The sequence below is a fragment of the Schistocerca serialis genome, chromosome 5 (genome assembly GCF_023864345.2).
Source record: "Schistocerca serialis cubense isolate TAMUIC-IGC-003099 chromosome 5, iqSchSeri2.2, whole genome shotgun sequence".
Lineage (NCBI taxonomy): Eukaryota > Metazoa > Arthropoda > Insecta > Orthoptera > Acrididae > Schistocerca > Schistocerca serialis.
Genome location: NC_064642.1, coordinates 794,125,155 through 794,147,792, shown reverse-complemented (window position 1 = coordinate 794,147,792; position 22,638 = coordinate 794,125,155). Strand labels below are relative to the sequence as shown.

The 22,638-nt window shown below is 43.4% G+C and overlaps 1 protein-coding gene across 1 annotated transcript in view; it reads right to left on the bottom strand.

The window, feature by feature from the left end:
- LOC126481329 (endothelial differentiation-related factor 1 homolog) overlaps window positions 1–22,638 on the bottom strand; it is an 82,825-nt gene that overhangs the window by 45,485 nt on the left and 14,702 nt on the right. Inside the window, exon 3 of the mRNA XM_050104997.1 lies at window positions 8,813–8,973. Within this exon, the coding sequence (XP_049960954.1) occupies window positions 8,813–8,973 (161 nt within the window). The remainder of the gene's footprint in view (window positions 1–8,812; window positions 8,974–22,638) is intronic.

Genomic DNA, 22,638 nt, shown 5'->3' with positions numbered 1-22,638 from the left:
TATTACCTCATGTTTGGTTCTTTATTATGACATAATGCCATACGTGCTAGAAGATGAAAATGTGCACTTTAAATGCAGCGGAAAGTGCAAACTAGCCAATAGTGTGGAATTAAACACACTGCCTCAGCAGAAAAGATTAATAAAAGTGAAATTTCTTTAACAAACCGACAAAAATAACTTCATTGTTCTGCAAGGCGATTAATGCTTGACTGTCAGAAAGTGGAAATAAAATAAAAGCTGAAACTAATAACATATTTTAGCCTTCCATAATTATGTGAATGTATTTTAATTTGCTTGATAGCTCCCGGCCACAGAAATCCATTTTATTTTCATTTGATGTGAGAGCAATAAACAAAGAGTAAACAGCAAAATCACTTAACGTAAACACGGGACACATGGAGAATACCATCTCCCCACTACAACTCAGACTGCTCTGCGCATCGGGTCCGCATCTACGATATTTCCAAACCGGGGCAATATGGTGCTCCCCTCCCTCAAGTGTTTCATGTTCACACAGCTTTCTTCCATCGCACGTTTCTGTATTTCGGTCTGTGGAATTCAAACGTGTAATATTTTGTAATGGGTGCCATCAAACTATATTCAGGCCAGAGGAAGTTAAAATGTCCTGTGGTGCTCCCAGTCGGCCGGTTTGACACCCTGCCCCCTCTAAAATAACTCTCAGTTGATACTGGATGGGATTATTTGTAACCAGCAGAACAAGAACTCTTCAGAAAATTTGCAGTCTTTACGGCCTATTAGCTAATAACTTGGTGTTTTGTGTGACGTAAAATTAAATATAGGATACATGAAACCAGTAAAGACAAGCAAGACAGTACACATTTCTTCATTCCTTAAATCCTAGCATTTTTTTCTCTCTTATCTTGCCACTGCTTCATATGACGTACTTTCCTTTCTGCGAAAGAAAATCAACTCTAAGTTCGTCAAAGTTTTGCTAAAGAAAAAAAACAAAATGTCGTTGTCTAATATTATAAAAGCTGTTAATGCAGGTAGTACCCAAGACTGGTGTGGTTTCTCAATCTGATTACATATGTTTTGTCATTGTCTGCTAGATAAAACAAAACAGGCCTGCCTAATATTGCAGCAATTGTTACACACACCAAATAAACGAGACTGTTTTGGCACAAATGGCCATTTTTATAACATGACAGAATATAATTCACGCAGTACCAATATCAAATGCCTATTGGGCCTACTACAAGCAAAAAGTTTTATGTTAGGAAACAATTCCACATTTCAGCTTCTGAAGCATGAGATCGAAAAGTCGCAGTACGAAATTTTTATATAAATTTGGAATAGTCACATTCTTCCATAATGTGTGTTAGTCCCCGTTTCTTCTCCTTCCTTGTTCTAACAAACTATCTTGTCATTACTAATTCTGTAACTATTCCTGCCAGTGTCAAAACTTATTCTCTTGGTTAACTTCACTAACCCAGCCACAATCACCAGTTTAGTTATCCCGCATTTATTCTCTGGTTAGCCTTTATTACGTGTTCATACAACGCGTTTTCCGTGCCTCTCTCAGAATAGAACTTTAGTGGCTGCTAGCCGGGGACTGTATAACTGGCCCTTATTAGCGTAGCGGACTGCTGAAAAATGTTCTGTCAAAATTTTATCTTCTTGGATACACGGAGAAGGTAATATGTAATCTTTGTGACCTGTTATTCCTGTTAGTCATTTATTTCCGCTCTGGTAGTCTGAATCTATGGATTTCGCTAGTAATTATAACAATGCTGATCATTTGCAAACCCAGTCAGCCACATAAATAGCAATTGGCATTCACCTGTTTGGCTTTATTCTGCTCAGCTCGTATAGCCCTGTCCCCTTTTGTCTGCAGGAAAGTTTGTTTCTAGATGCAACGAGGATTCCCCTGGCAGAGAGATCACGTACACTATGCATGTATTCAAAAATTAACTTACGATTCATTCAGAAATCAACTTTGTATTTGTTCAATAATGTTCAAAAACCAACAGGGATGCAATTCAAAATTATATGATTAATCGATAGACCAACATGCACTGGATGCTAGGCGCTGTGTGAAACAAGGTCTTTTTCCTCCCTGAAACTGCCGCCAATGGAAGATACCCCGGTTTGTCCTCGCCCCCTAGTCACGCTCATCGGAGGCCCTTTGTTGTTATTAAGCACTGCATAGTCTTTCTAAAGCATTTGACACATTTTGCTGTTGGCAGACACTCGTATGAGCACTGTGTTCTGTTGTTGTATATGGTGCATTTCCTTTGCAATTTAACTTTTATTTTCTTTTTTTTTTCTCTCGTTCATGTTTTATTACTGCATTATTATTCTTCAGTAGCAAGATACAGTAATATCCTTTGTTAGAGAATTGTTTCTTACCAGTCAAAGTCAAAAAATTTAATTGAAAACTAAGACAATGAAAAATTCCCAGATTTCTGAAAAATTCTCAGGTTTTTCTCGGTTTTCTTCTGGATGAAAAAATTCCTGGGTTTTTCCCGGATGTCCTGGGTCGTATACACCCTGTGTACGGCACCCAATGGTTGAGACATACCTCTCCCAACACGCCTGTTTCTATCTCTCTATAAGCTGGCAAATGTGGGCAGGGAGACATTTGAAAGCTATTAGGTGCTCTACAGAAGGATGCCGCTTATGTCGCTGTATAGCTCATCAAGGATCTTTAATGGCCTCAGTGATTTTCCGGCTACAACCAAGGTACTGACTTTCACCAGGGGCACCCTAAAGAACAAGGGATTGTGTTTTCCGCTGCAGAAACAATCGTTCTAGTGACCTGCTCAACTACCACTTTGATTGTACCACGTGGGGGAGATTGAACGGTGACATTAGAGGAGAAAGCTTCTCAGTCTGCCTTGTTTAAAGCCCATCTTGGTAGACGGCCATGGGAATGGGGCTGGGGAAGTGACAGGAAGATGGGAAAGTAGTCATTACCGCACAAGTCATCGTAGGCTCTCCAGTGGACAGATGGGAGAAGTCCTGGGCTGCAGAGGGATAAATCAATTGCCGAGTATGTGCCATGAGCTACACTGAAATGTGTGTGGGCCCCAGTATTTAAGAGGCAGAGGTCAAGTTGAGACAGGAAAGTTTCAACATCTCTGCCTCGGCCAGTAAGCACAGTGCCACCCCACACGGGGTTATAGGCATTAAAATCTCCCAAAAGTACGAAAGGTTTAGGGAGTTGTTGAATCAGTGCAGCCAATGCGTTCAAGGGTACTGCACCATCTGGAGGAAGATATATGTTGCAGACAGTTATTTCCTGTATCATCCTTATCCTGACAGCCACAGCTTCAAGAGGGGTTTCAAGGAGCACGGTTCACTGCATACCGATTTCAGGACATAGCCACAAACTCTACCTGACACTCTGTTATAGTTGCTATGGTTCTGCCGCGAAGGGCAGGGGTCTGCATTGCTGGGAACCAGGTTTCCTGGAGGGCTACACAGAAGGCAGGTGTAAAGCTTAACAGTTGCCATAGCTCAGCCAGGTGGTGGAAAAAACTGCAGCAATTCCAATGGAGGATGACGTTATCATGAGGCATGAAGCATGCAAGGAGGCAGGTCACACCCCAGTGTCATCTGCTGCCACCGATTGAGTATCTGTATACATTCTTATTGTGGATGAGGCATCAGTGAGATCCAGGTCCTCAGGGGCCACCGAGATCTCCACCTCATCCGCAGGTGCAGAACTGGTAGGGAGTGGTGGTGTTGGGGTCCCGGAGGGTCCTTTTTCTTAGCAGACTTCTTTGTTTGCTTGCCCCCTCGCTTCTCTTTAGGTGCTCACTGGGAGGACTCCTCTGAAATGATTGCCATGACAATTAACACACACAGGAGGGGGAACACAGGAACTCCCCTTATGGAGTGGACGTCCACAGTCACCACAGAGAGGGGTCTGGGAACAGTGGGAAGACATGTGTCCAAAACGCAAGCACTTATAACATCTCATAGGTGGTGGGATGTACGACTTCACATCACATCAATTAACCATAATCTTGACTTCTCAGGGAGGGTATCCCCTTCAAAGGCCAGGATAAAGGCACCAGTATCAATGTGATTGTCCTTTGGGCCCTTCTGAACACACCGAACAAAGTGAACACTCCACCGTCCGAGTGTCTGTAAGTTCCTCATCAGTTTGAAGGATGAGGTCCCTGTGAAAAATTACACCTTGTACCATATTCAAAGACTGGTGGGGGGTAATTGACACAGGAATTGTACCAAGATGGTCACAGGCACGAAGGGCGACAGACTTGGCAGCTGAAGCAGTTTTGATCAACAACAAACCCAACCGCATCTTGCTCAGAGAGTCCACTTCGCCAAACTTGTCTTCAATGTGTTCCACAAAAAATAAAGGTTTGGTATTGGTGACAGTATCCCCAGCAGTCCTGGTGCAAACCAGATACCAGTGGAAAGGTTTTGCCCCTAGCCAACTAGCCTGACTCTCCTCCCAGGGGGTAGCCAAGGAAGCGAAGGCCAAAGGGGCAAAAGAAGCAGCACTAAAAGAACCATTTCCATTCAAAGAGACAGCTGTGGAAAAACGGCCAAAGTTCTGGTCCCATATGCGTTTCATTTACATAGCATCCACCCTGATACCATCCACTCTGATCATGAGCTCTCCCCACAGGCACCACCCACCCACAGCAAGGGCCGGCTGGCACGGCGGACGTTACCAGGAGTTCCAATGCTCCAGGATGACAAGCAACTACTCCTAGGCTTACATGAGGAGGTTACAACTCAGGTATCATAAGTGTGATCCCTGGGTTTTCAGGGGGCTCGACCAGAAGGGTACATAGCGACCCCACCACACGGGCTGGCTATTGTGCTGGCTACGTACCCTAGCATCAGACAACAACGTGAAGGAAAAGATGGAAGGAACTAGGAGGGCACACGCCATGAGACACTAGGTAAGGTGCTCTTCCCTAAATGGCTCACACTACGGAATAGAAATTTAGTAATGGAGGTCAAACCCCAGAGGGGGACCAGAGAATGCCAAAAGGATGAGGTAATTATGAAACAAAACCAAATTGCAAAGCCAACAGAACCACGACGATAGCGGGGCCAACATAAACAAGGACATCACGAGGGGGGGAGGAGAGGGTGGAGGGGAAGGAGCAAGGATGGGAAGGGAAGGGAAGGGAAGGGAAGAGAAATGCAGCCCAGGAAAGAAAGAAGGCTGCAATAGCTCGGAGCCCCGTGCTTGCCACGCACATACTCATACTCATTAAAGGACCGTGAGCCCCCTGAGGGGATGCACCATGGAAGTGAAAAGATGCTGCAAAGGTTGGGGCCCATGGGAGCCAAGCACGAATTTGCCAAAGAGTATCGAGACCCCTGGAGGAAATGTCAAATTTGATAAACAACAAAGCCCTGAAGGTGTACATAGACAACTTAATCTCAGATCGATTTTTGCTGGAATTTTCATATATCTGGTAGAAAAATTAGGCGCAAAGAATATCTTAACTCATTTTATTAATTGTCAAAGAATAAAATGTCACACATAGCATCCACATTCAACACTAAAGGGGGCTGGTAAATAAAAATCACGTGTATTCTTTGAAAACGAAAATGTCACACATAGCATCCACATTCAACACTAAAGGGGGCTGGTAAATAAAAATCATGTGTATTCTTTGAAAACTTGTTCCTAAAATATTTGTTGTTGACCTGTAAGTCAGGACTGTGAACAGGTGAGAAGTGAAAAGAGTTGTCAGTTTTTTCTTACTGCTTATGTTATATTTCAATCATAAATGTCTCTTTAGTGTAAGAAATTACAAGAGAGCATGGGTGCAAAAATGTGGTGATATTCAGTTATTCTGTAAATACAAAGGCTAACTTCAGTTAAATAAAAGAAAAGATACAAGTAATAATGAGAGATGACTTTTCTTTTACAAATATACCAATATGTAGACACACAAAAATTCTGCAAAGAACAGTTCCATAAGTAAATTCAAATATAAAGAAGAAAACTTTACGTAAACTCTTCCACCTTCCATATAACGTTTTCCTTGACATAGTGACCCAAAAGCAAAACAAGCTCACTTAAAGGCGAGAGAGACAATCGTTTGATAGCAGTTACTGTCAAGTTTAAACAACCATGCACTGTGTCTCTGTAATGACGAGGCGCTCACCTTACATATAACATCAGATTTCTGTTTGCTGTTGCTTTAGGGCCCAAACAGCTGACGTCCTAAGTGCTTACTTAAAATGGTTAATTACAGAATGAATGAAGTCACTCAGAGGTTAATCAACTGGAATAGAGGGATAGAGCGATAGCTAAAAACTATCACTTCCTTTTTTAGGACGTTGTTCAAACAGATGAAAATTAAATTTCCTTTGCCATATTACTACGACAAATGAAATGAAAAACACAATCTACTGTTGTGCTACATCTGCTAAAATATCTGATAATTCAGATGGCAAACATACATTAAAACAAATGGTTATAACATATGAGAAGGGGACCCAAATAGCACCTTTCCTACTGGGCCATCTAAGGTCTTGTGATTCAGCAGTTTATTTGAACATCTTTAAATCCGTGTGATATCTGGGAAACATGTCCTACGCACTTGTTTTCACTGTATTTGAAAGCGACTTACTGCCTGCATTTGCAGCTGTTCCAAAAAAACATTTTCGCAAGCTGCTGTAGCAACAGGTGGAATAGTACACAGCTTTCAAGTACGATGAGAACTGGTACACAGGACACATTTCCCGGGTATCACAAGAATTTGAGGATGTTCAAATAAACTGCTGAATCACAATTCCTTTGACGGACCAGTAGGAAACATACTGTTTGGGTCCACATCTCACATGAAATGTGTTAGGTGGATGCCCCAACATTACAAAGAGACAGTGCACTGTTGTATTAACTTGAAAATAACTGCTGTGAAAAGACCGTATCCCTCACCTTTAGGTAAGCTTATTTCATTTTTTGATTGATATGTCAAGGAAAATGATGTTATATGCAAGGTGAAGAGTGTTAAAAATATAATGTCCTTCTCTGTATTTGAATTTGTTTATGAAACTGTTCTTTGCAGAATTTTTGTCTCTATATATCTACTTATTTGCAAAAAAATCTCTCTCTCATTACTACTTGTATTCTTTCATTTATTTTACTAAAGTTCTCTGTTAAATTTATAGTAACAGAATTATGTATCACCACTTTTGTGCACCCAAGCTGTCTCCTGCAAATCTTTACACTGAAGAGACATTTAACAATATAATATATGCATTAAGAAAAGGATTGACAATTCTTTTCAGCTCTCACCTGTTTACAGTTCTGACTTACAGGTCAACCACAAATATTTTAGGAACAGTTTTTCAAGGAATACAACTAGGTTTTTATTTATCAATTCCCTGTAACGTTGAACGTGGCATTTTCATTTTATTCTTTGACAATGAATAAAGTCAGTCAGGACATCCTTCTTTCCACAATTCACAAATTTCAAGAACAGCTTGGAAAAAAAATGTGTTTCACAACGTTTTTCATAAAAGATCTGAATGATGTATTTTACTTTTCATACATTACATCAACTTAGTGGGTTAGATACTAGATGCATCAAAAAACTGGGACCTGTAGAGCAACTGATTATTGGGGAAATTTAAGTCTGTCAAATGACTGGGCACAGATCCCTGAGACTTCAAAACTGTATTTATCAAAAACAGTTAGAGTTTGGGCAGTGCTATTTGGCAGCTTTACTATTAAGGTAGGTATCCATATACCAAATATGAAATAAATTCTGAAATGGTCAACTTATTACCCCCCATGCGATTACATGGAATGACCCCTGGGCAATCTGCAAGTTATGCAAAAGTGGCAAAAGAAAGTGAACACCACATGCTCATCTGCACCACAAATGCAGCTGTAATTTGGAGAGGTAGCATTGCCCATTTTCAGTAACTCCCACGTTTGAGCCCCTCTCCACCATCATGCACACCTCAAAGAAGTGAAGAGCACGCAACTTGGCCACGAGTCTGCAGTCCTTTATAGTGTGGATGAATCCACCACTGAATGAAAACTCAGAATGCTCCTTAGTCAATGGCGTTAAGTGTAGGATGTACAGTGTATTTTCATCAAAAGTTTATCTTTGACATACTGTTTGTATTTTTATTAAAGTTGGTAAAAATTATCATTAGTTTACAATAGCTTAACTCTTTGCACTCTATATCACAAACACTTGTTCTCTCCATGCGCTCCTATTTAAGTTTCTCCGGCTCAGACAGCGAGCACGCCACAGAGAACTGCAAGAGTCTCTCTGTGGAAACAATGTGGCCACTGACACACAACTAGGGTATACATTAAAACAAAAACTGTGCTTTCATTCAAATATTTACGTAAGCATTACCATACAAAACTTTTCACTGAGGGATATTTTTTGAAACTCTTCAAGGTGGAGACCTTCCATCGACATTTCATTCAAATTTTTTACAAATAAGTCACTGCCCATCATCAAAATCATTTTAACTCTCATTTTCACCTCCAGAAGCTCTACAATCTCTCACTCAGAAAGGACTACAGATGAGAACTAGCCATTTCACACCTAATAACTTGAATGTAGTAATTACAACCTTGCCCTCAACACAACTGCTACAATTCTACACCAAGTTAACACAGGCTTCCCCAGAAGCAGTACTATGCAGAAATGATGCCTCATACAGTCAGAGTCATGAATGGATAATGTGAGAGGTACGAAAAATCATGTCTAATGAGGCTTGACATCTGAGTGAAAAACAAAATTCACAATCTGAGCACTACTACCCGATGGAGTGGAAAAGGGTTAATGCTTTAATTTTAAAAATTTTTTCCAGAAGTACTTACTGTAGCAAGATCCTTCTGGCTCCAATTCTTGGACTGGCGGCCTTGCTGTATGAGTTTTCCTAAATCCAATGGTACTTTTTCATGCTTCAGTTCTTCAGTCTCTCTGTCTAGTTTTGCAGTGTTTTTTGTTGTGCCATGTTGCTTATTAGTAGCTGCACCCCCTGCAAAACATCTAAAATCAATGTTAAGCTGCTTCACACTGCAATGAACATAGTGACATGGTACACACATATTGTATCCCTCTCAGTAAATGTTCCTTGTAAATTAAATTTGTGGATTAACAGAAGTGTTGACTACAGCTTCAATGACTCAACCAAACAGCCACCTTTCAATCCAACCTAGACCTTGGGCTTCATTACATGTCACTACGACAAACCTTCCAAAAATTAATATAGATGAAAAATAACTACTGCTAATATTCTCCTCTATATATGTTCATCCACAGAGGACATAAAATGTTTTTACATTATGGGATGAAGCAGACATATGCTGCTGGTAGGTTCAGTTTACACAAATTCATAACCATTGTTTAAACCCTATAATTCCCATGCTTTACAACCTGTCAACATTAACTGTGACTGACATGCCTCTGTTGCAAACAAGCAACTGAACAAATAGTTTCTCAAAACAGGAACATATTTCTCAAGTCTTCTTTCTTCTTCTTTTTCTTGTGTCTTTGTCCCATATCAGTGCAGGGTTGTCATGGCTATTAATGGATAGGGAATAGATTGTTTAAGAGGTGTCCAAATGCCCTTCCTACCACCAACTCGTTACCCACAGAAGTAAATATATGCGTTCCAACTGTAAGAGTATAGCATTATCCATGTCAAAGTGTCCAAAAGTTTTATAAATGTTGTAAAATTGTTACCAGAGACCGGCCTTGGTACCAGCCTGGTATTCACCTAGTGCAATGTAGGAAACTGCCTCCAAACTACACCTCGCTGGTCGACACACCACCCCTCAATTTTAATCCACTGGGTGGATTCAATCCAACACCAGCGCACTCCCCAGTCCTGGAAGTGGCACTTTAGCATGCATGGCTATCTGTGCAAATAAACAGACTTACAGGATAGAGAGGAATATTCAACACTAGTAGTCGGCTTTGACCAGTGGCATAGGAAACATGAGACAAACCTTGTAAACAAAATGGTGACTATAATATTATCATTGGCAGTATCTTCCCAAGATGTCCACACAGATGCAAGGGTGAGACTGCTTGTCACTGGGAGCTCCAATGCCAGGCACGTGATGGAGCAGTGGGTAGATTGGGAGAAAAGGTCAGTGTCTGCTCCACTTGCTTGCTGGGAGAGGGGTACTTGCCCAAGATGTGGAAGAAGCTCCACCAGCAGCAACTAAGCGCAATGGGTCCAACCGCCTACAAATCATTGCTCATGTAAGCACGGATGACTCCTGCCATCTGATTCTGAGGCCTCTTTGGTTCCTACAGGTGGCTAGCTGCTTTGGTGGAGACCACTATCCTTGCCAACAGGGTGGAAGCAGAGCTATCATTTTGCAGCATTGCTCTCAGTATCAATGCTCAGATGATTCTGTGACAATCTTTGATGTGGATTCGAAAGTCTCTGCATAGGTTCAATAAGATGCATTCTGATTTCAAACAGGATAGCATTCATCATAGCAGTTTGCACAAAGAAAATGTTAATATAGTACTAGTAAAGTGCAGGAGCATCTATGGAAAAGGTTCTGGAACTAGTCTCTTTTACCAATGGAAACAATACCCTCAAAGTACTAGAGACAAAGCTGACACACCAGATGTTAAAAGCAATAAAATTCTAAATGTACATCGTAAAGATATGATGAACACTGGTGTGGAGGCATGTTTATAGCCATAAAAAATACAATAATATCTAGTGATATCAGTACCAATTCCAAATGCGAAATAATTTGAGTGAAGTCAAGTGTTACAGGTGGATCATGGTTATCAGACACTTTTATAGACCCCTCTACTTAAAGAGCAGTAGTGGTGGAACATTGATGGATGGCTAGATTAATGTGTTTAAAGGGACCAAACTATGCGGTCATTAACCTATTAATCCTTTGTATGTCAAGCCAGGAATAGTCATCAGAGAGGAAGGATACAAAAGACAATTCCAGAAACCAGGTCACACCAATGCACATTCCAATTCTCCAAAAACTGTCAGTGTACAGTCAACTGAGGTCCAGTTCCAGTACCTCATTTGCAAAGTCAACATCTTGGTACCTAACTGTGGCGACCAGTTAACATGTTTGTTCCCTGGGACATCACTGTGACCATGGGTCCATACAAAGATGACCAACTGTCCAGCATGCTGGAGAGCATACAGGATATCCAGGATGGTCCCAACCAATGAGTGGCGAGGGTAGCACTGTTTAGAGTGCCTGAAGACTACTGAAGGAGTCACTGCCAATTAAGAATGGCTTGTCAGCACAAGAACAAAGGTGGGTGAGGGCTCGAGCAATGGCAACCAATTCTGCATTGAATGCAATGCAATCATTCAGGAGGAAACATAGTTCACTGCATCTGCATGTGGGTACGCAAAACCGGTACATCTGTCAACTGTAGAGCCATCAGTGTATACCATGGCTGAGCCCGGAAGCACATCGAGGACATCCAGGGTACAGATACGAAAAACCATAGTGTCTACCGAGTACTTTTGTCCAATGGCAGCAAATCAGAGGACAGAGTATACACCATGGGGTGCAAGCAATTTCAGCCCGACAAGAAGCGTCAGTGGGGAAAGATGGAGTTCAAAGCAGAGGCTCTGTATGTTAACTGTGATCGTGACATCAGACCTTGGCCTCTGTTATGGAAGGTAGATCTCCCTACCAGGAAAAAGGACATAGTAGTCTAGATGCTCAGGGGAGCAGCAAATGTGTGTTGCATAGAGAAACAGCAATTGTTAGCGCCTAACCTGTAGGGGAGGGATGCCAGCCTCCGCAAGTAGGCTGTTCACAGGGCTGGTCCGAAAGGCACGTCGCAAATGGGACCCCACAATGGTGTGTCCGGTCCAGCATCTACAATGCTGAAGGCGATGCTGAGACATACACGAGGCTCTGATAATCAAGACGCAACAGGATTAGAGCTTTGAAGAGCCACAAAAATGTAGATGGTCTCCAACCCAGCTGGTGTTACAGAGACAGATTAAGGTGCTATCAGCATGTTCGCCAAGTTCGTGAAGATGGGAAAGCCATGTCAACCACCATCAAAGATCAATCCCAAAAACTAAGACTACTACACACTCAGCATTTGGTCACGGAGGCAGATTTCTGGTTGAAAATGGACAGTATGACAGCGACAGAAGTGCACGACACATTTTGCAGTGGATTTGTAGGACTCTCCTTGAGAGATCAGGAGTGCACTGCACAAAGGAAGCAGCTACTCAGGTAGCAGAATACTTGTAGAACGCACATGAGGCTAAGTAGTAATTTAAGGTGTTCTGATGAACGCTCGCCAGTCAATATACAGCAATGGAAGCCAGGCGGCATTCAGAGTAAAGACACTTCGACTGTCAAAATTTTATAAATAAACTGTCGAAGTATTGATAATAATGTACCCGAATTTACTGCCCTTCAGGAACGTTCTCGCACTGAAATTATTCTTGTGACAGAGTTGGCTGAAACCCGAAATGGAAAGCTCCGAGATATTTAGCGGGTCATGGAATGTAAACTGGTAAGACAGATTAGAGGCCATAGGAGGTGGTGGTTCATTGCAGTTGACAAAAATATTGCCTTATTGAGGTCGAAGTTGAGTGAGACAGTGAAGTTATCTGGTTGCATATGACAGGTGTCAGTGAAACCAAGTTAACTGTTGGATGTTTTTACCCGCCACTCGATTCCACTGTTAGAGTGAAAGTAAGTCTAACTGGGATGTCTATGGACTCATTGCAGTGGGTACAATAGAGTCATGTGAAATACTTTTGAACATGTGTTCTGAAAAGTGTCTCGAGCAGCTAGTTCGGCAGCTCACAACAACTGAATATCTTAGACCTTTCAGCTACAAATAGGCTGGACGTTACTGAAAATGTTAGTACAGAAACGGGAATTAGTTATCAGGATGTCATAATAGCAACTATGGTTAAGAAAGTTAATAAATCAGTCAGGAGGCTAGGAGAGTTTCTGCTAAATACAGCAGAAAGCAGTCGTTAGCATCTCACTTAGACAGTGCATTGACATCACTTAGTTCCGATCAGATTGACGCAGAGGAATTATGGGCAAAGTTTCAGCAGATTATAAATGTGGTCTGGAGAGCTATGTGCCTAATAAGGAAAAGACCCACCATGGTTTAATAACGAAATTTGGAAAATGCTGAGGAAGCAGAGGCTGTTGCACTCTCGGTTCAAAAGAGAACACACAAATGACAACAAGAAAAGGTTGTCAGAGATTCGTGCATCAGTGAAATGATCTATGCACGAAGCTTACAACAGCTACCACCGTCACGCCTTAGCAAAAGATCTGGCAGGAAACAGAAGAAAATTCTGATTCTATGTAAAAATCGCTAAGAATCTAAGGCTTTCAGTCAGTCCCTTGTTGACCAGTCTTGTGTGGGAGTTGAAGACAAAAAAAGAAGCCGAAGGTTTAAATTTCACGACCAAGAAATCATCACACAGGAGAATCATACAAACATACGCTCATTTGACCACTGGACAGACTCCAGCATGAACAATACTGTAGACCCCACAACTGCAGTTAGACCACCAACAGCCACACTCAATACACAGTCCTGTGAGATCCCATTCTATTGTGTATGGGGAGTGCTGTAGGAAGCACCAACTTTAACTCAAAGTATGGCAACACAAAAAGTTCAGAATAAAAATCGGGAGTTGGCCCGGACAACCTACTCGTGGAGAGTAATGAGGATATGGTGACACCATGTGATGTCTTAAGCCTTTTGCAAGTAGAAGAAGAAAGCGATAAGGTGGTGATGCTGAGCAAAAGCTAAATGGATAGCAGATTCCAGGCTGATCGAATTGTCAACAGTAGAAAGGTTTTGGCAAAAACAGCCCTGCGATAGAGTCAGAAGACCCCAAGACTCAAAGTACCAACACGACCATTAGCTCATCATATGTTCAAGCAACTTGCACAGAACATTAGTGAGATTAATTTGGGTGATAGCTGTCCATCTCAAGGGGGCTGTTTACCAGTTTCAGTGCTGGGACTATCATGCTTTCTCATCACTGAGACGGTAACTCACCCTCACTATGGATACTGTTGAAAATAGCAATGATGTGATGTTGGCAAACCACTGATGAGTGTTTGAGCATTTGGCTGAGGACGTTGTCTGGCCCCGAAGCCATCTCAAGGCAAAGGGCTAGGGCACTGACCAATTCCCACTCACTGACCAGAGCATTGAGAGGTTCCAGGTGACTTGTAGTAAATGGCAAACAAAGTCTCTCCATCCATTGTCTGAGGACACGAAATGCAGGCTGATGATCAGATGCAGAAACTCTAGCATAATGAAAAACAAAATGCAAAATGTTTGGCAGAGCATCTGGATCAGTGTAGATATCACCATTCACAGAGATGCCACATAAACGCACAGGGTACCGGTGTCTATGGAGGTGTTGAATCTTTACCCAGATCTGCAAAGGAGGGTTACTTGGTAGAATGGTAGCAACAGCATTCTCATTTCTATCTTTTAAGAGGTGGTAGTCCTTGGCACGCAGTCATTTGAAGGCAATTAGTTGCTCTATCGATGGATGTTGCTATGGCACTGGAGAGCTCGCCTCCGATCTAATGGTCACAGCGATTTTGGGGGGTCCACAAAGGCAGTGTCTTCCGAAGGGAGATCCTCATGAATAAGGGACTGCTGAGTCAGCTGCTGAAAGAATGGTACCAGTTTTTCTCTGGAGAACTGAATCGATACCTTCATGTGGCAGGGTGTAAAAGGCAACAGCAGGAGCGAAAGCAACCCAATCGGCTTTGGGGAGAGCCCATCTGGGTGGACACTCTGGCAAGGTGTGCCAAGAGAATGTGAAAACAATTGGAAAATGATCACTGTTGCATAGGTCATAGTGGACTCTCCCCAATGGATGAAGACTTGGGCTGCAAATGGAAAGATCAAGGGCCAAATCAGACCCATATGCCACAATGAAGTGTGTGGTGACACCGATATTCAAGAGGCAAAGATAGAGCTCTTCGAGCAAGTTTTCGACAGCTTTACTGTGGCCCGTGGTTGGAGTTCCAGCACACAAAGGGTTGTGAGCATTGAAGTCATTTAATATTAGGATGGGTGGGGGAAACTGAGGAAAAAAGTGCAGACACTTCATCAGGAGGGAGATACAGCTTACAGATGGTGAATTCCAGAGATGTCTTCACACAAACAGCCACAGCCTCCAACATCATATTGAGTGGCATTTGTCTGCTGTACACAGAGTCCAGAACATACATGCAAACACCACCTGAAGCTCTTCAAAGGGTGATTCTTAAAATAGCCCTGACAGCCACAGACACCAGGGATCTGCACTGCCAGAAGACAAGTTTCCTGGGGAGCGTTGCAAAAAAACAGGGGAATGCACAAAAGATGTCGTAGTTCAAGAAAGTGGCCAAAAAAAACTGCTACACTTCCACTAGAGGATCAGGCTATCAGTCTTCTGTGAGGGTGCAGAGTGACCAAGGAGGCAGGTAATGTCTCTGGACCACCCATTGCCACTGGTCGTGAAGATACACCATTAACACACAGCGTTCCGAATCAGGTTATGTAGGGGTGTCAGGGGCCATAATAGCCACCAGGTACGCTGCCTTGGATACATAGGTGGAACATGCACGTTCTGGCGGCACAGGGCCACCAGAATCTCCCCATTTTTTGGAGGACTACTTCTTGTCCTTGGACGATTTAGACCGTCTGTGAGGGTCTGTCTGCTGCAAATTGTGGGACAGGGAAGGAAGGCGAAGTCCTAAAACTTGAAAGCTATGGCTCCTTCAGCCACTGGCTGGCATCCAGTTGCAGGTCACCAGAGTTCAGGGCAGGGAGCGCCCCGAAGGATTTGTTCCTGATAAGGGGGGTCAGAAGAGCACATTGCTTCTCTGGCTGGGGATTGGGAACTGACATCCCCAGCAGACAAGAGTGTTGACAATCCTGAACCGGTTGTGGAGGAAGCAGTAGGAAGAGAACTCCCAGCCACAAGGGTGGGAGGTGTAGTTGAGCAGATCCAAGAGCCAGATGCAGACGACATGGAGGGCCAAGTCACAGTCACTAAAGAGGATGATGATGCCACAGCAGCAATCATAATACTGTAGGAAGTACAATCTTAATGCTGTAGGAAGTAGGGGACTATTTCTTCTTGGCATCTTTATGTGTGAGGCGATCGAGAGTTTTATTCCTGACTTTTCTTTTCTCGTCTGAAAATTGTGCAGTCTGGTAAACAAGGAATGGTGCTCCTCGCAGTTGACACAAATGGGGGAGGGGCAAAAGAAGCATTCCTGTGCAACTTACCGTCACAATCCCTACAGATGGGCTGGCATTACAATGCAAAGAGGGGTTTCCAATCACTTCTAGTCAAGTTGTGCCACAAACTTCTCTTCTCCCCAATCCTATTCAATACTTCCTCATTAGTTATGTGATCTACCCATCTAATCTTCAGCATTCTTCTGTAGCACCACATTTCAAAAGCTATTCTCTTCTTGTCCAAACTATTTCTCGTCCATGTTTCACTTCCATATATGGCTAAACTCCATACAAATACTTTCAGAAACTATTTCCTGACACTTAAATCTATACTCAATGTTAACAAATTTCTCTTCTTCAGAAACGATTTCCTTGCTATTGCCAGTCTACATTTTATATCCTCTCTACTTCGACCATCATCAGTTATTTTACTCCTCAAATAGCAAAACTCCTTTACTACTTTAAGTGTCTCATTTCCTAATCTAATTCCCTCAGGATCACCCGATTTAATTTGATACATTCCATTATCCTCGTTTTGCTTTTGTTGATGTTCATCTTATATCCTCCTTTCAAGACACTGTCCATTCTGTTCAACTGCTCTTCCAAGTCCTTTGCTGTCTCTGACAGAATTACAATGCCATCGGTGAACCTCAAAGTTTTTATTTCTTCTCCATGGATTTTAATACCTACTCCGAATTTTTCTTTTGTTTCCTTCACTGCTTGCTCAATATACAGATTGAATAACATCGGGGAGAGACTACCACCCTGTCTCACTCCCTTCCCAACCACTGCTTCCCTTTCACGTCCCTCATGTTAATGGCCTTCATTAACAAGTAGTAAAAGCGCCCCTTCATTAATAAAACATAAAACTACGTCAGCTGCTGAGAAACTGTCTCCTAATTTGTCACCCACAATCTGTTAAGTCAGAATGAGCCATTCTGCATTCCAGATACCTTAAACTTTATGGTGTGATACTAATCGGAGGTCTGTTTCCGGAATACCTACCAAGAGTGTTTTCTGGTAGCCAGTTTAGCCAGGCTATAAGCGAGTTCATTCCCCAGGATCCCACCATGGCCCACGTTCCAAACGAACATCACTGAGCATCCACACTGTTCAAAGCTATACAGGGAGTCCTGGATAGCAATGACCAAGGGATGGCAAGGGAAACATTGGTCGAGAGCTTGTAAAATGCTTAAGGAGTTGCTGCAGATGAGAAAGGACCCACTGGTGTAGGAATAGATATGCTCAGGAGCATAAGAGATGGCTATCAACTCCACAGTGAAAACACTATAGGCACCTGGCAAGGAGCACTTGTATAAGAAAAGCCTACATGACCAGCAATCATCAGACCATCAGTATAGGCTACTTCAGAACACTGGAATGGGGAAAAATTGGCAGAGGAGGGTCTCCAGATGGACCAAGCCTTTCGGAGCTTGTGATAGGACAAGATGAAGCTGTGGCTGATGGATGCACCATGGAGGTGTATGTGAATGGGTCCAGAGTAGAGGTTGAAGAGGAAACAACTGAAGTCCAGAAAGGAGAGACCAGATGTGTATTGCGATTGTAATCCTCAACGTGGGAGATGGATTATGGCATTTGGAAAGAGGATGCAGTACTTCGAATGCTTAGAGGAGCTGTAAATGTGGGGAGCATAACTGACACACTGCTGTTGGCACCTGATCTGCAAAGGAGGGGGGGGGGGGGGGGGGGGGGAGACTCCAGCCTCCATGAGTAAGCTATTCACAGGACTAGTTTGAAAAGCTCCTTTCACAAGTATAACCCCGCAGTAGTGTACTGGATCCAGTATCCGCAATGCTGAGGGTGATGCCGAACTGTATGCCAGACTCTCAATCAATGCAGGATTGTATCAGGGCTTTGCATTTCCTTGTGGATGCAGTCCGGCCCTGGGACTGTATCAATGTGGCGGGCTAGGGCATTGACAAATTCCCACTCACTGAAGGGAGCATTATATGGCTCTAGGTGGCATGCGGTAAAAGATAATGGCTTTCACTCCACTTCCTGTTTTAGAACATGAAGGACAGGCTGATATTTCTGAGACTGAGGCTCGAGCATAATGCAAATCAAAATGCCCAGCGACGGTGTCTGGGTCATTGCAGACAATACCTTTCAAGATAATACTAGCTACACCTGCAGGCATCTGGTATCCTTAAAGACGTATGATCTTAGCCCAAACCTGTGAAGGAGAGGTACATAGTGCGATGGCTGAAGCATATTATTCCCAGCCTTCTATCTTCTGTCCTTCTATTAGATGGCAGACCTGGGCACAGAGCTGCTTAAAGGCAACGATGTACCTATAGTATTGGAGAGCCTGCCCCCAATCTCTAATGGCCTCTGTGATTTCCCATGACCACCGAGGTACTGTCTTCCATCGGGGCATGCCCGAGGCAAAGGGAATCGCTAAATCAGCTGCTGAAAGAATGGCTGTAGCTGTACATCACCCAGTTTGTTACAAGTGAGTTGTGCCCGTCACTGGACAGAAGATGATGATTTTATCATAACTGAACCACTTTTCATTTTGGAGGTGGCTGCCATATCCCTAAACTTGTATTTTAAGTTCTCCACAAAGAATAAAGGTTTTGTGGCCAAGAAGGAATCACTATCAGTCCTCGTACAAACCAGGTGCTGCGGGGATTATTGCTCTGCTTGTTGCTTGTCCATATGTTCCTCCCACAGCGTAGTCAGTGACAGGAACATTTTAGGGTCGTATCTCTTTGCATTACAAGTGTACTTTCCTCCCACAGAGACTGCTGGGCCTGTATGGCCACCAGCATGAGGTAATTTTTTCCACGTCATTTGTGCCTCACTCACCACGGTGACACCAACTCCAAACGGGGCTCTCCCCACGGGCACCACCCAGCCTCAGTAAAGGCTACCATTGCTTGAGTCCCTGTGCCCCAGTCACAATGGACACATACTCCTTGGCATCCATGGAGACTTTTCAGCTCTGACACCATCAGTGCAATACCTGTGTTGTCAGAGGGCACTGTGCAGGTACTTACTGATTTCCCCCCCAATGGGTGGCTACCGTACTGGGTTTTGGGTTTTACCATATTAAATATTAAAGGGAAGGGTGCAAAGATGGAAAGGCACAAATGTGGAGCATACACTGCATTTGGTGACCACCTCTGCACAATTCACACTTCTGGAGAGTTTTGAAAACTGGTGGCAGGTCAAAACCAATAATGGGGACCATGTGTTATTTCATGAAAAGTTGTAGAAAAGGCTGAAAGTGGAAATTCTAGTTTAAAATCCATGCAGGGTCAGCACCAACAACACCATCCAACAGAGAGGCAGAGGAGGAAAGGGAGAGTGGAAGTATAAGCTTTCAGCACAGAAAGGAAGTTAACACTGCAAAGGCTGGGGCCCCTTTGTAGTCAAGCATATGCTCACAAAAGAGTTGTGAGCCCCTGGGGGGAGGGGGATGGTGCCTGTAGAGCATCGACAGTGTCGAGCGTGGCACTTTACCCTCAACGTTAATACACTGCATATACATAGACACATGTTGTCAAGGAGAAACTTTTTCAATTTATTTTCAAATTTTACCTTGCTGTCTGTTAGACATTTTATATCACTGGGTAAGTGGTCAAAAATTTTTGTTGCAGCATTGTGTGCCTTTCTGTGCTAAAGACAACCTTAATGTTGAGCAATAAATGCCATTTTTTCTTCTAGTATTGTAATTATGTACCTCATTGTTCCTTTTGAACTGCAGTGGATTATTTACAACAAACTTCAAGAGGGGATAATATCCTGTGAAGCAGTAGTCTGAATGCCCAACTCCTTAAACAGATGTCTACAAGATGACTGCGAGTGAGCACCACATATTATTCTTGCAGCATGTTTTTGGGCAATGAAGACCTTTCTTAAAGATGAGGTATCCCAGAACATTATTCCATATGACATTACTAAATGAAAATAAGCAAAATATGTCAACTTGCTGATTTCTCTCTCCCCAAAATTCGCTATGATTCTAAGTGCAAATGTGGCTGAACTAGGTTGTTTAGGAGTTCCAAAAGGTGTTTTTTCCAATTTAAATTCTCGCCAATATGGAAACTTACGAATTTTGAAATTTCTACCCTATGTATTATTTCATTGCCATGTGTTACACTTATCACTGGTGCAGTACTCCTACAGGTGCAGAGCTGAATATGATGTGACCTTGTGAAATTCAGGGCGAGACCATTCGCAGAAAACCAGTCAATGATACTTTTGAGAACTTTGTTCGCCATTTCTTCCATTTCTGTATGTGTACTGGGAGTAATAACAATACTGTGCTCCCTGCCGCCGTTGGATAAGCAGCTGCAGCAGCAAGTCGTATACTCCTAGCTCACTCATTTGTTACATAGTTTAATTCTTAATTTCTTTGCGTGTTTTTGGTACTTGCATTGTTTAATTCATAAATTTTGTGCGTATTATAGTATTTGAGAGTTGTAGCATCGCGTTTTAGTACCTGAATAGTGTAAAATTGCATAGTCTCCTTCCGCCGCCGAGCAGTGTGTCAGCAGTGCGCAAGTAGCAGCATTACTGCATTTACTAGGCAATCTTTTATTTTAATAACCGTTTAAATTTTGTGTCAATTTGTTTGCGCTCTCTGTAGATTAGTTCAGACGTTCTTTGCACAACAGTTTTAGCATGGATAGGGACTGCAACTGCTGTGTTCGGATGCAGGCTGAGTTGGCATCCCTTCGCTCCCAGCTTCAGGCAGTGTTGGCTTCGGTCACACAGCTTGAGGCTGTTGCCAATGGGCATCACTGTGGGGGTCCGGATGGGGGTTTGTCGGGGACGGCCAGCTCGTCCCACGCAACCCCCAATCGGACTACGACTGTGGCTGCCCGGGATACTGCCCGCATTGAGGCTGATCCCTCACCTGTGGTAAAGTAGGAGGTCGTCTCAAGGTGTGGCAGGGGGCGAAAGACATTCCGGAGGGCTGAACAGAAGGCCTCTCCAGTTTGTCTGACGAACCGGTTTCAGGCTGATACTGATCTTCGGCCTGACATGGCTGCTTGTCCTGTTCCAGAGGTTGCCCCTCAGTCTGCAAAATCCATGCGGTCGCAGAGGGTGGGCTTACTGGTAGTTGGGAGCTCCAATGTCAGGCGCGTAATGGGGCCCCTTAGGGATATGGCAGCAAGAGAGGGGAAGAAAACCAATGTGCACTCCGTGTGCATACCGGCGGGAGTCATTCCAGATGTGGAAAGGGTCCTTCCGGATGCCATGAAGGGTACAGGGTGCACCCATCTGCAGGTGGCCGCTTATGTCGGCACCAATGATGTGTGTCGCTATGGATCGGAGGAAATCCTCTCTGGCTTCCTGCGGCTATCTGATTTGGTGATGACTGCCAGTCTCCCTAGCGGGATGAAAGCAGAGCTCACCATCTGCAGCATCGTCGACAGGACTGACTGCGGACCTTTGGTACAGAGCCGAGTGGAGGGTCTGAATCAGAAGCCGAGACGGTTCTGCGACCACGTGGGCTGCAGATTCCTCGACTTGCGCCATAGGGAGGTGAGGTTTTGGGTTCCGCTGGATAGGTCAGGAGTCCACTACACGCAACAAGCGGCTACACGGGTAGCAGGGGTTGTGTGGCGTGGGCTGGGCGGTTTTTTAGGTTTGGCCTTGGGCAAGTACAGAAAGGGCAACAGCCTCAATGGGTGCGGGGCAAAGTCAGGACATGCGTGCACCAAGCAGCAATCGGTATTGTAATTGTAAACTGTCGAAGCTGCGTTGGTAAAGTACCGGAACTTCAAGCGCTGATAAAAAACACCGAAGCTGAAATCGTTATAGGTACAGAAAGCTGGCTGAAGCCAGAGATAAATTCTGCCGAAATTTTTACAAAGGTACAGACGGTGTTTGGAAAGGATAGATTGCATGCAACCGGTGGTGGAGTGTTCGTCGCTGTTAGTAGTAGTTTATCCTGTAGTGAAATAGAAGTGGATAGTTCCTGTGAATTATTATGGGTGGAGGTTACACTCAACAACCGAGCTAGGTTAATAATTGGCTCCTTTTACCGACCTCCCAACTCAGCAGCATTAGTGGCAGAAAAACTGAGAGAAAATTTGGAATACATTTCACATAAATTTTCTCAGCATGTTATAGGCTTAGGTGGAGATTTCAATTTACCAGATATAGACTGGGACACTCAGATGTTTAGGATGGGTGGTAGGGACAGAGCATCGAGTGACATTATACTGAGTGCACTATCCGAAAATTACCTCGAGCAATTAAACAGAGAACCGACTCGTGGAGATAACATCTTGGACCAACTGATAACAAACAGACCCGAACTTTTCGGCTCTGTATGTGCAGAATAGGGAATCAGTGATCATAAGGCCGTTGCAGCATCCCTGAATATGGAAGTTAATAGGAATATAAAAAAAGGGAGGAAGGTTTATCTGTTTAGCAAGAGTAATAGAAGGCAGATTTCAGACTACCT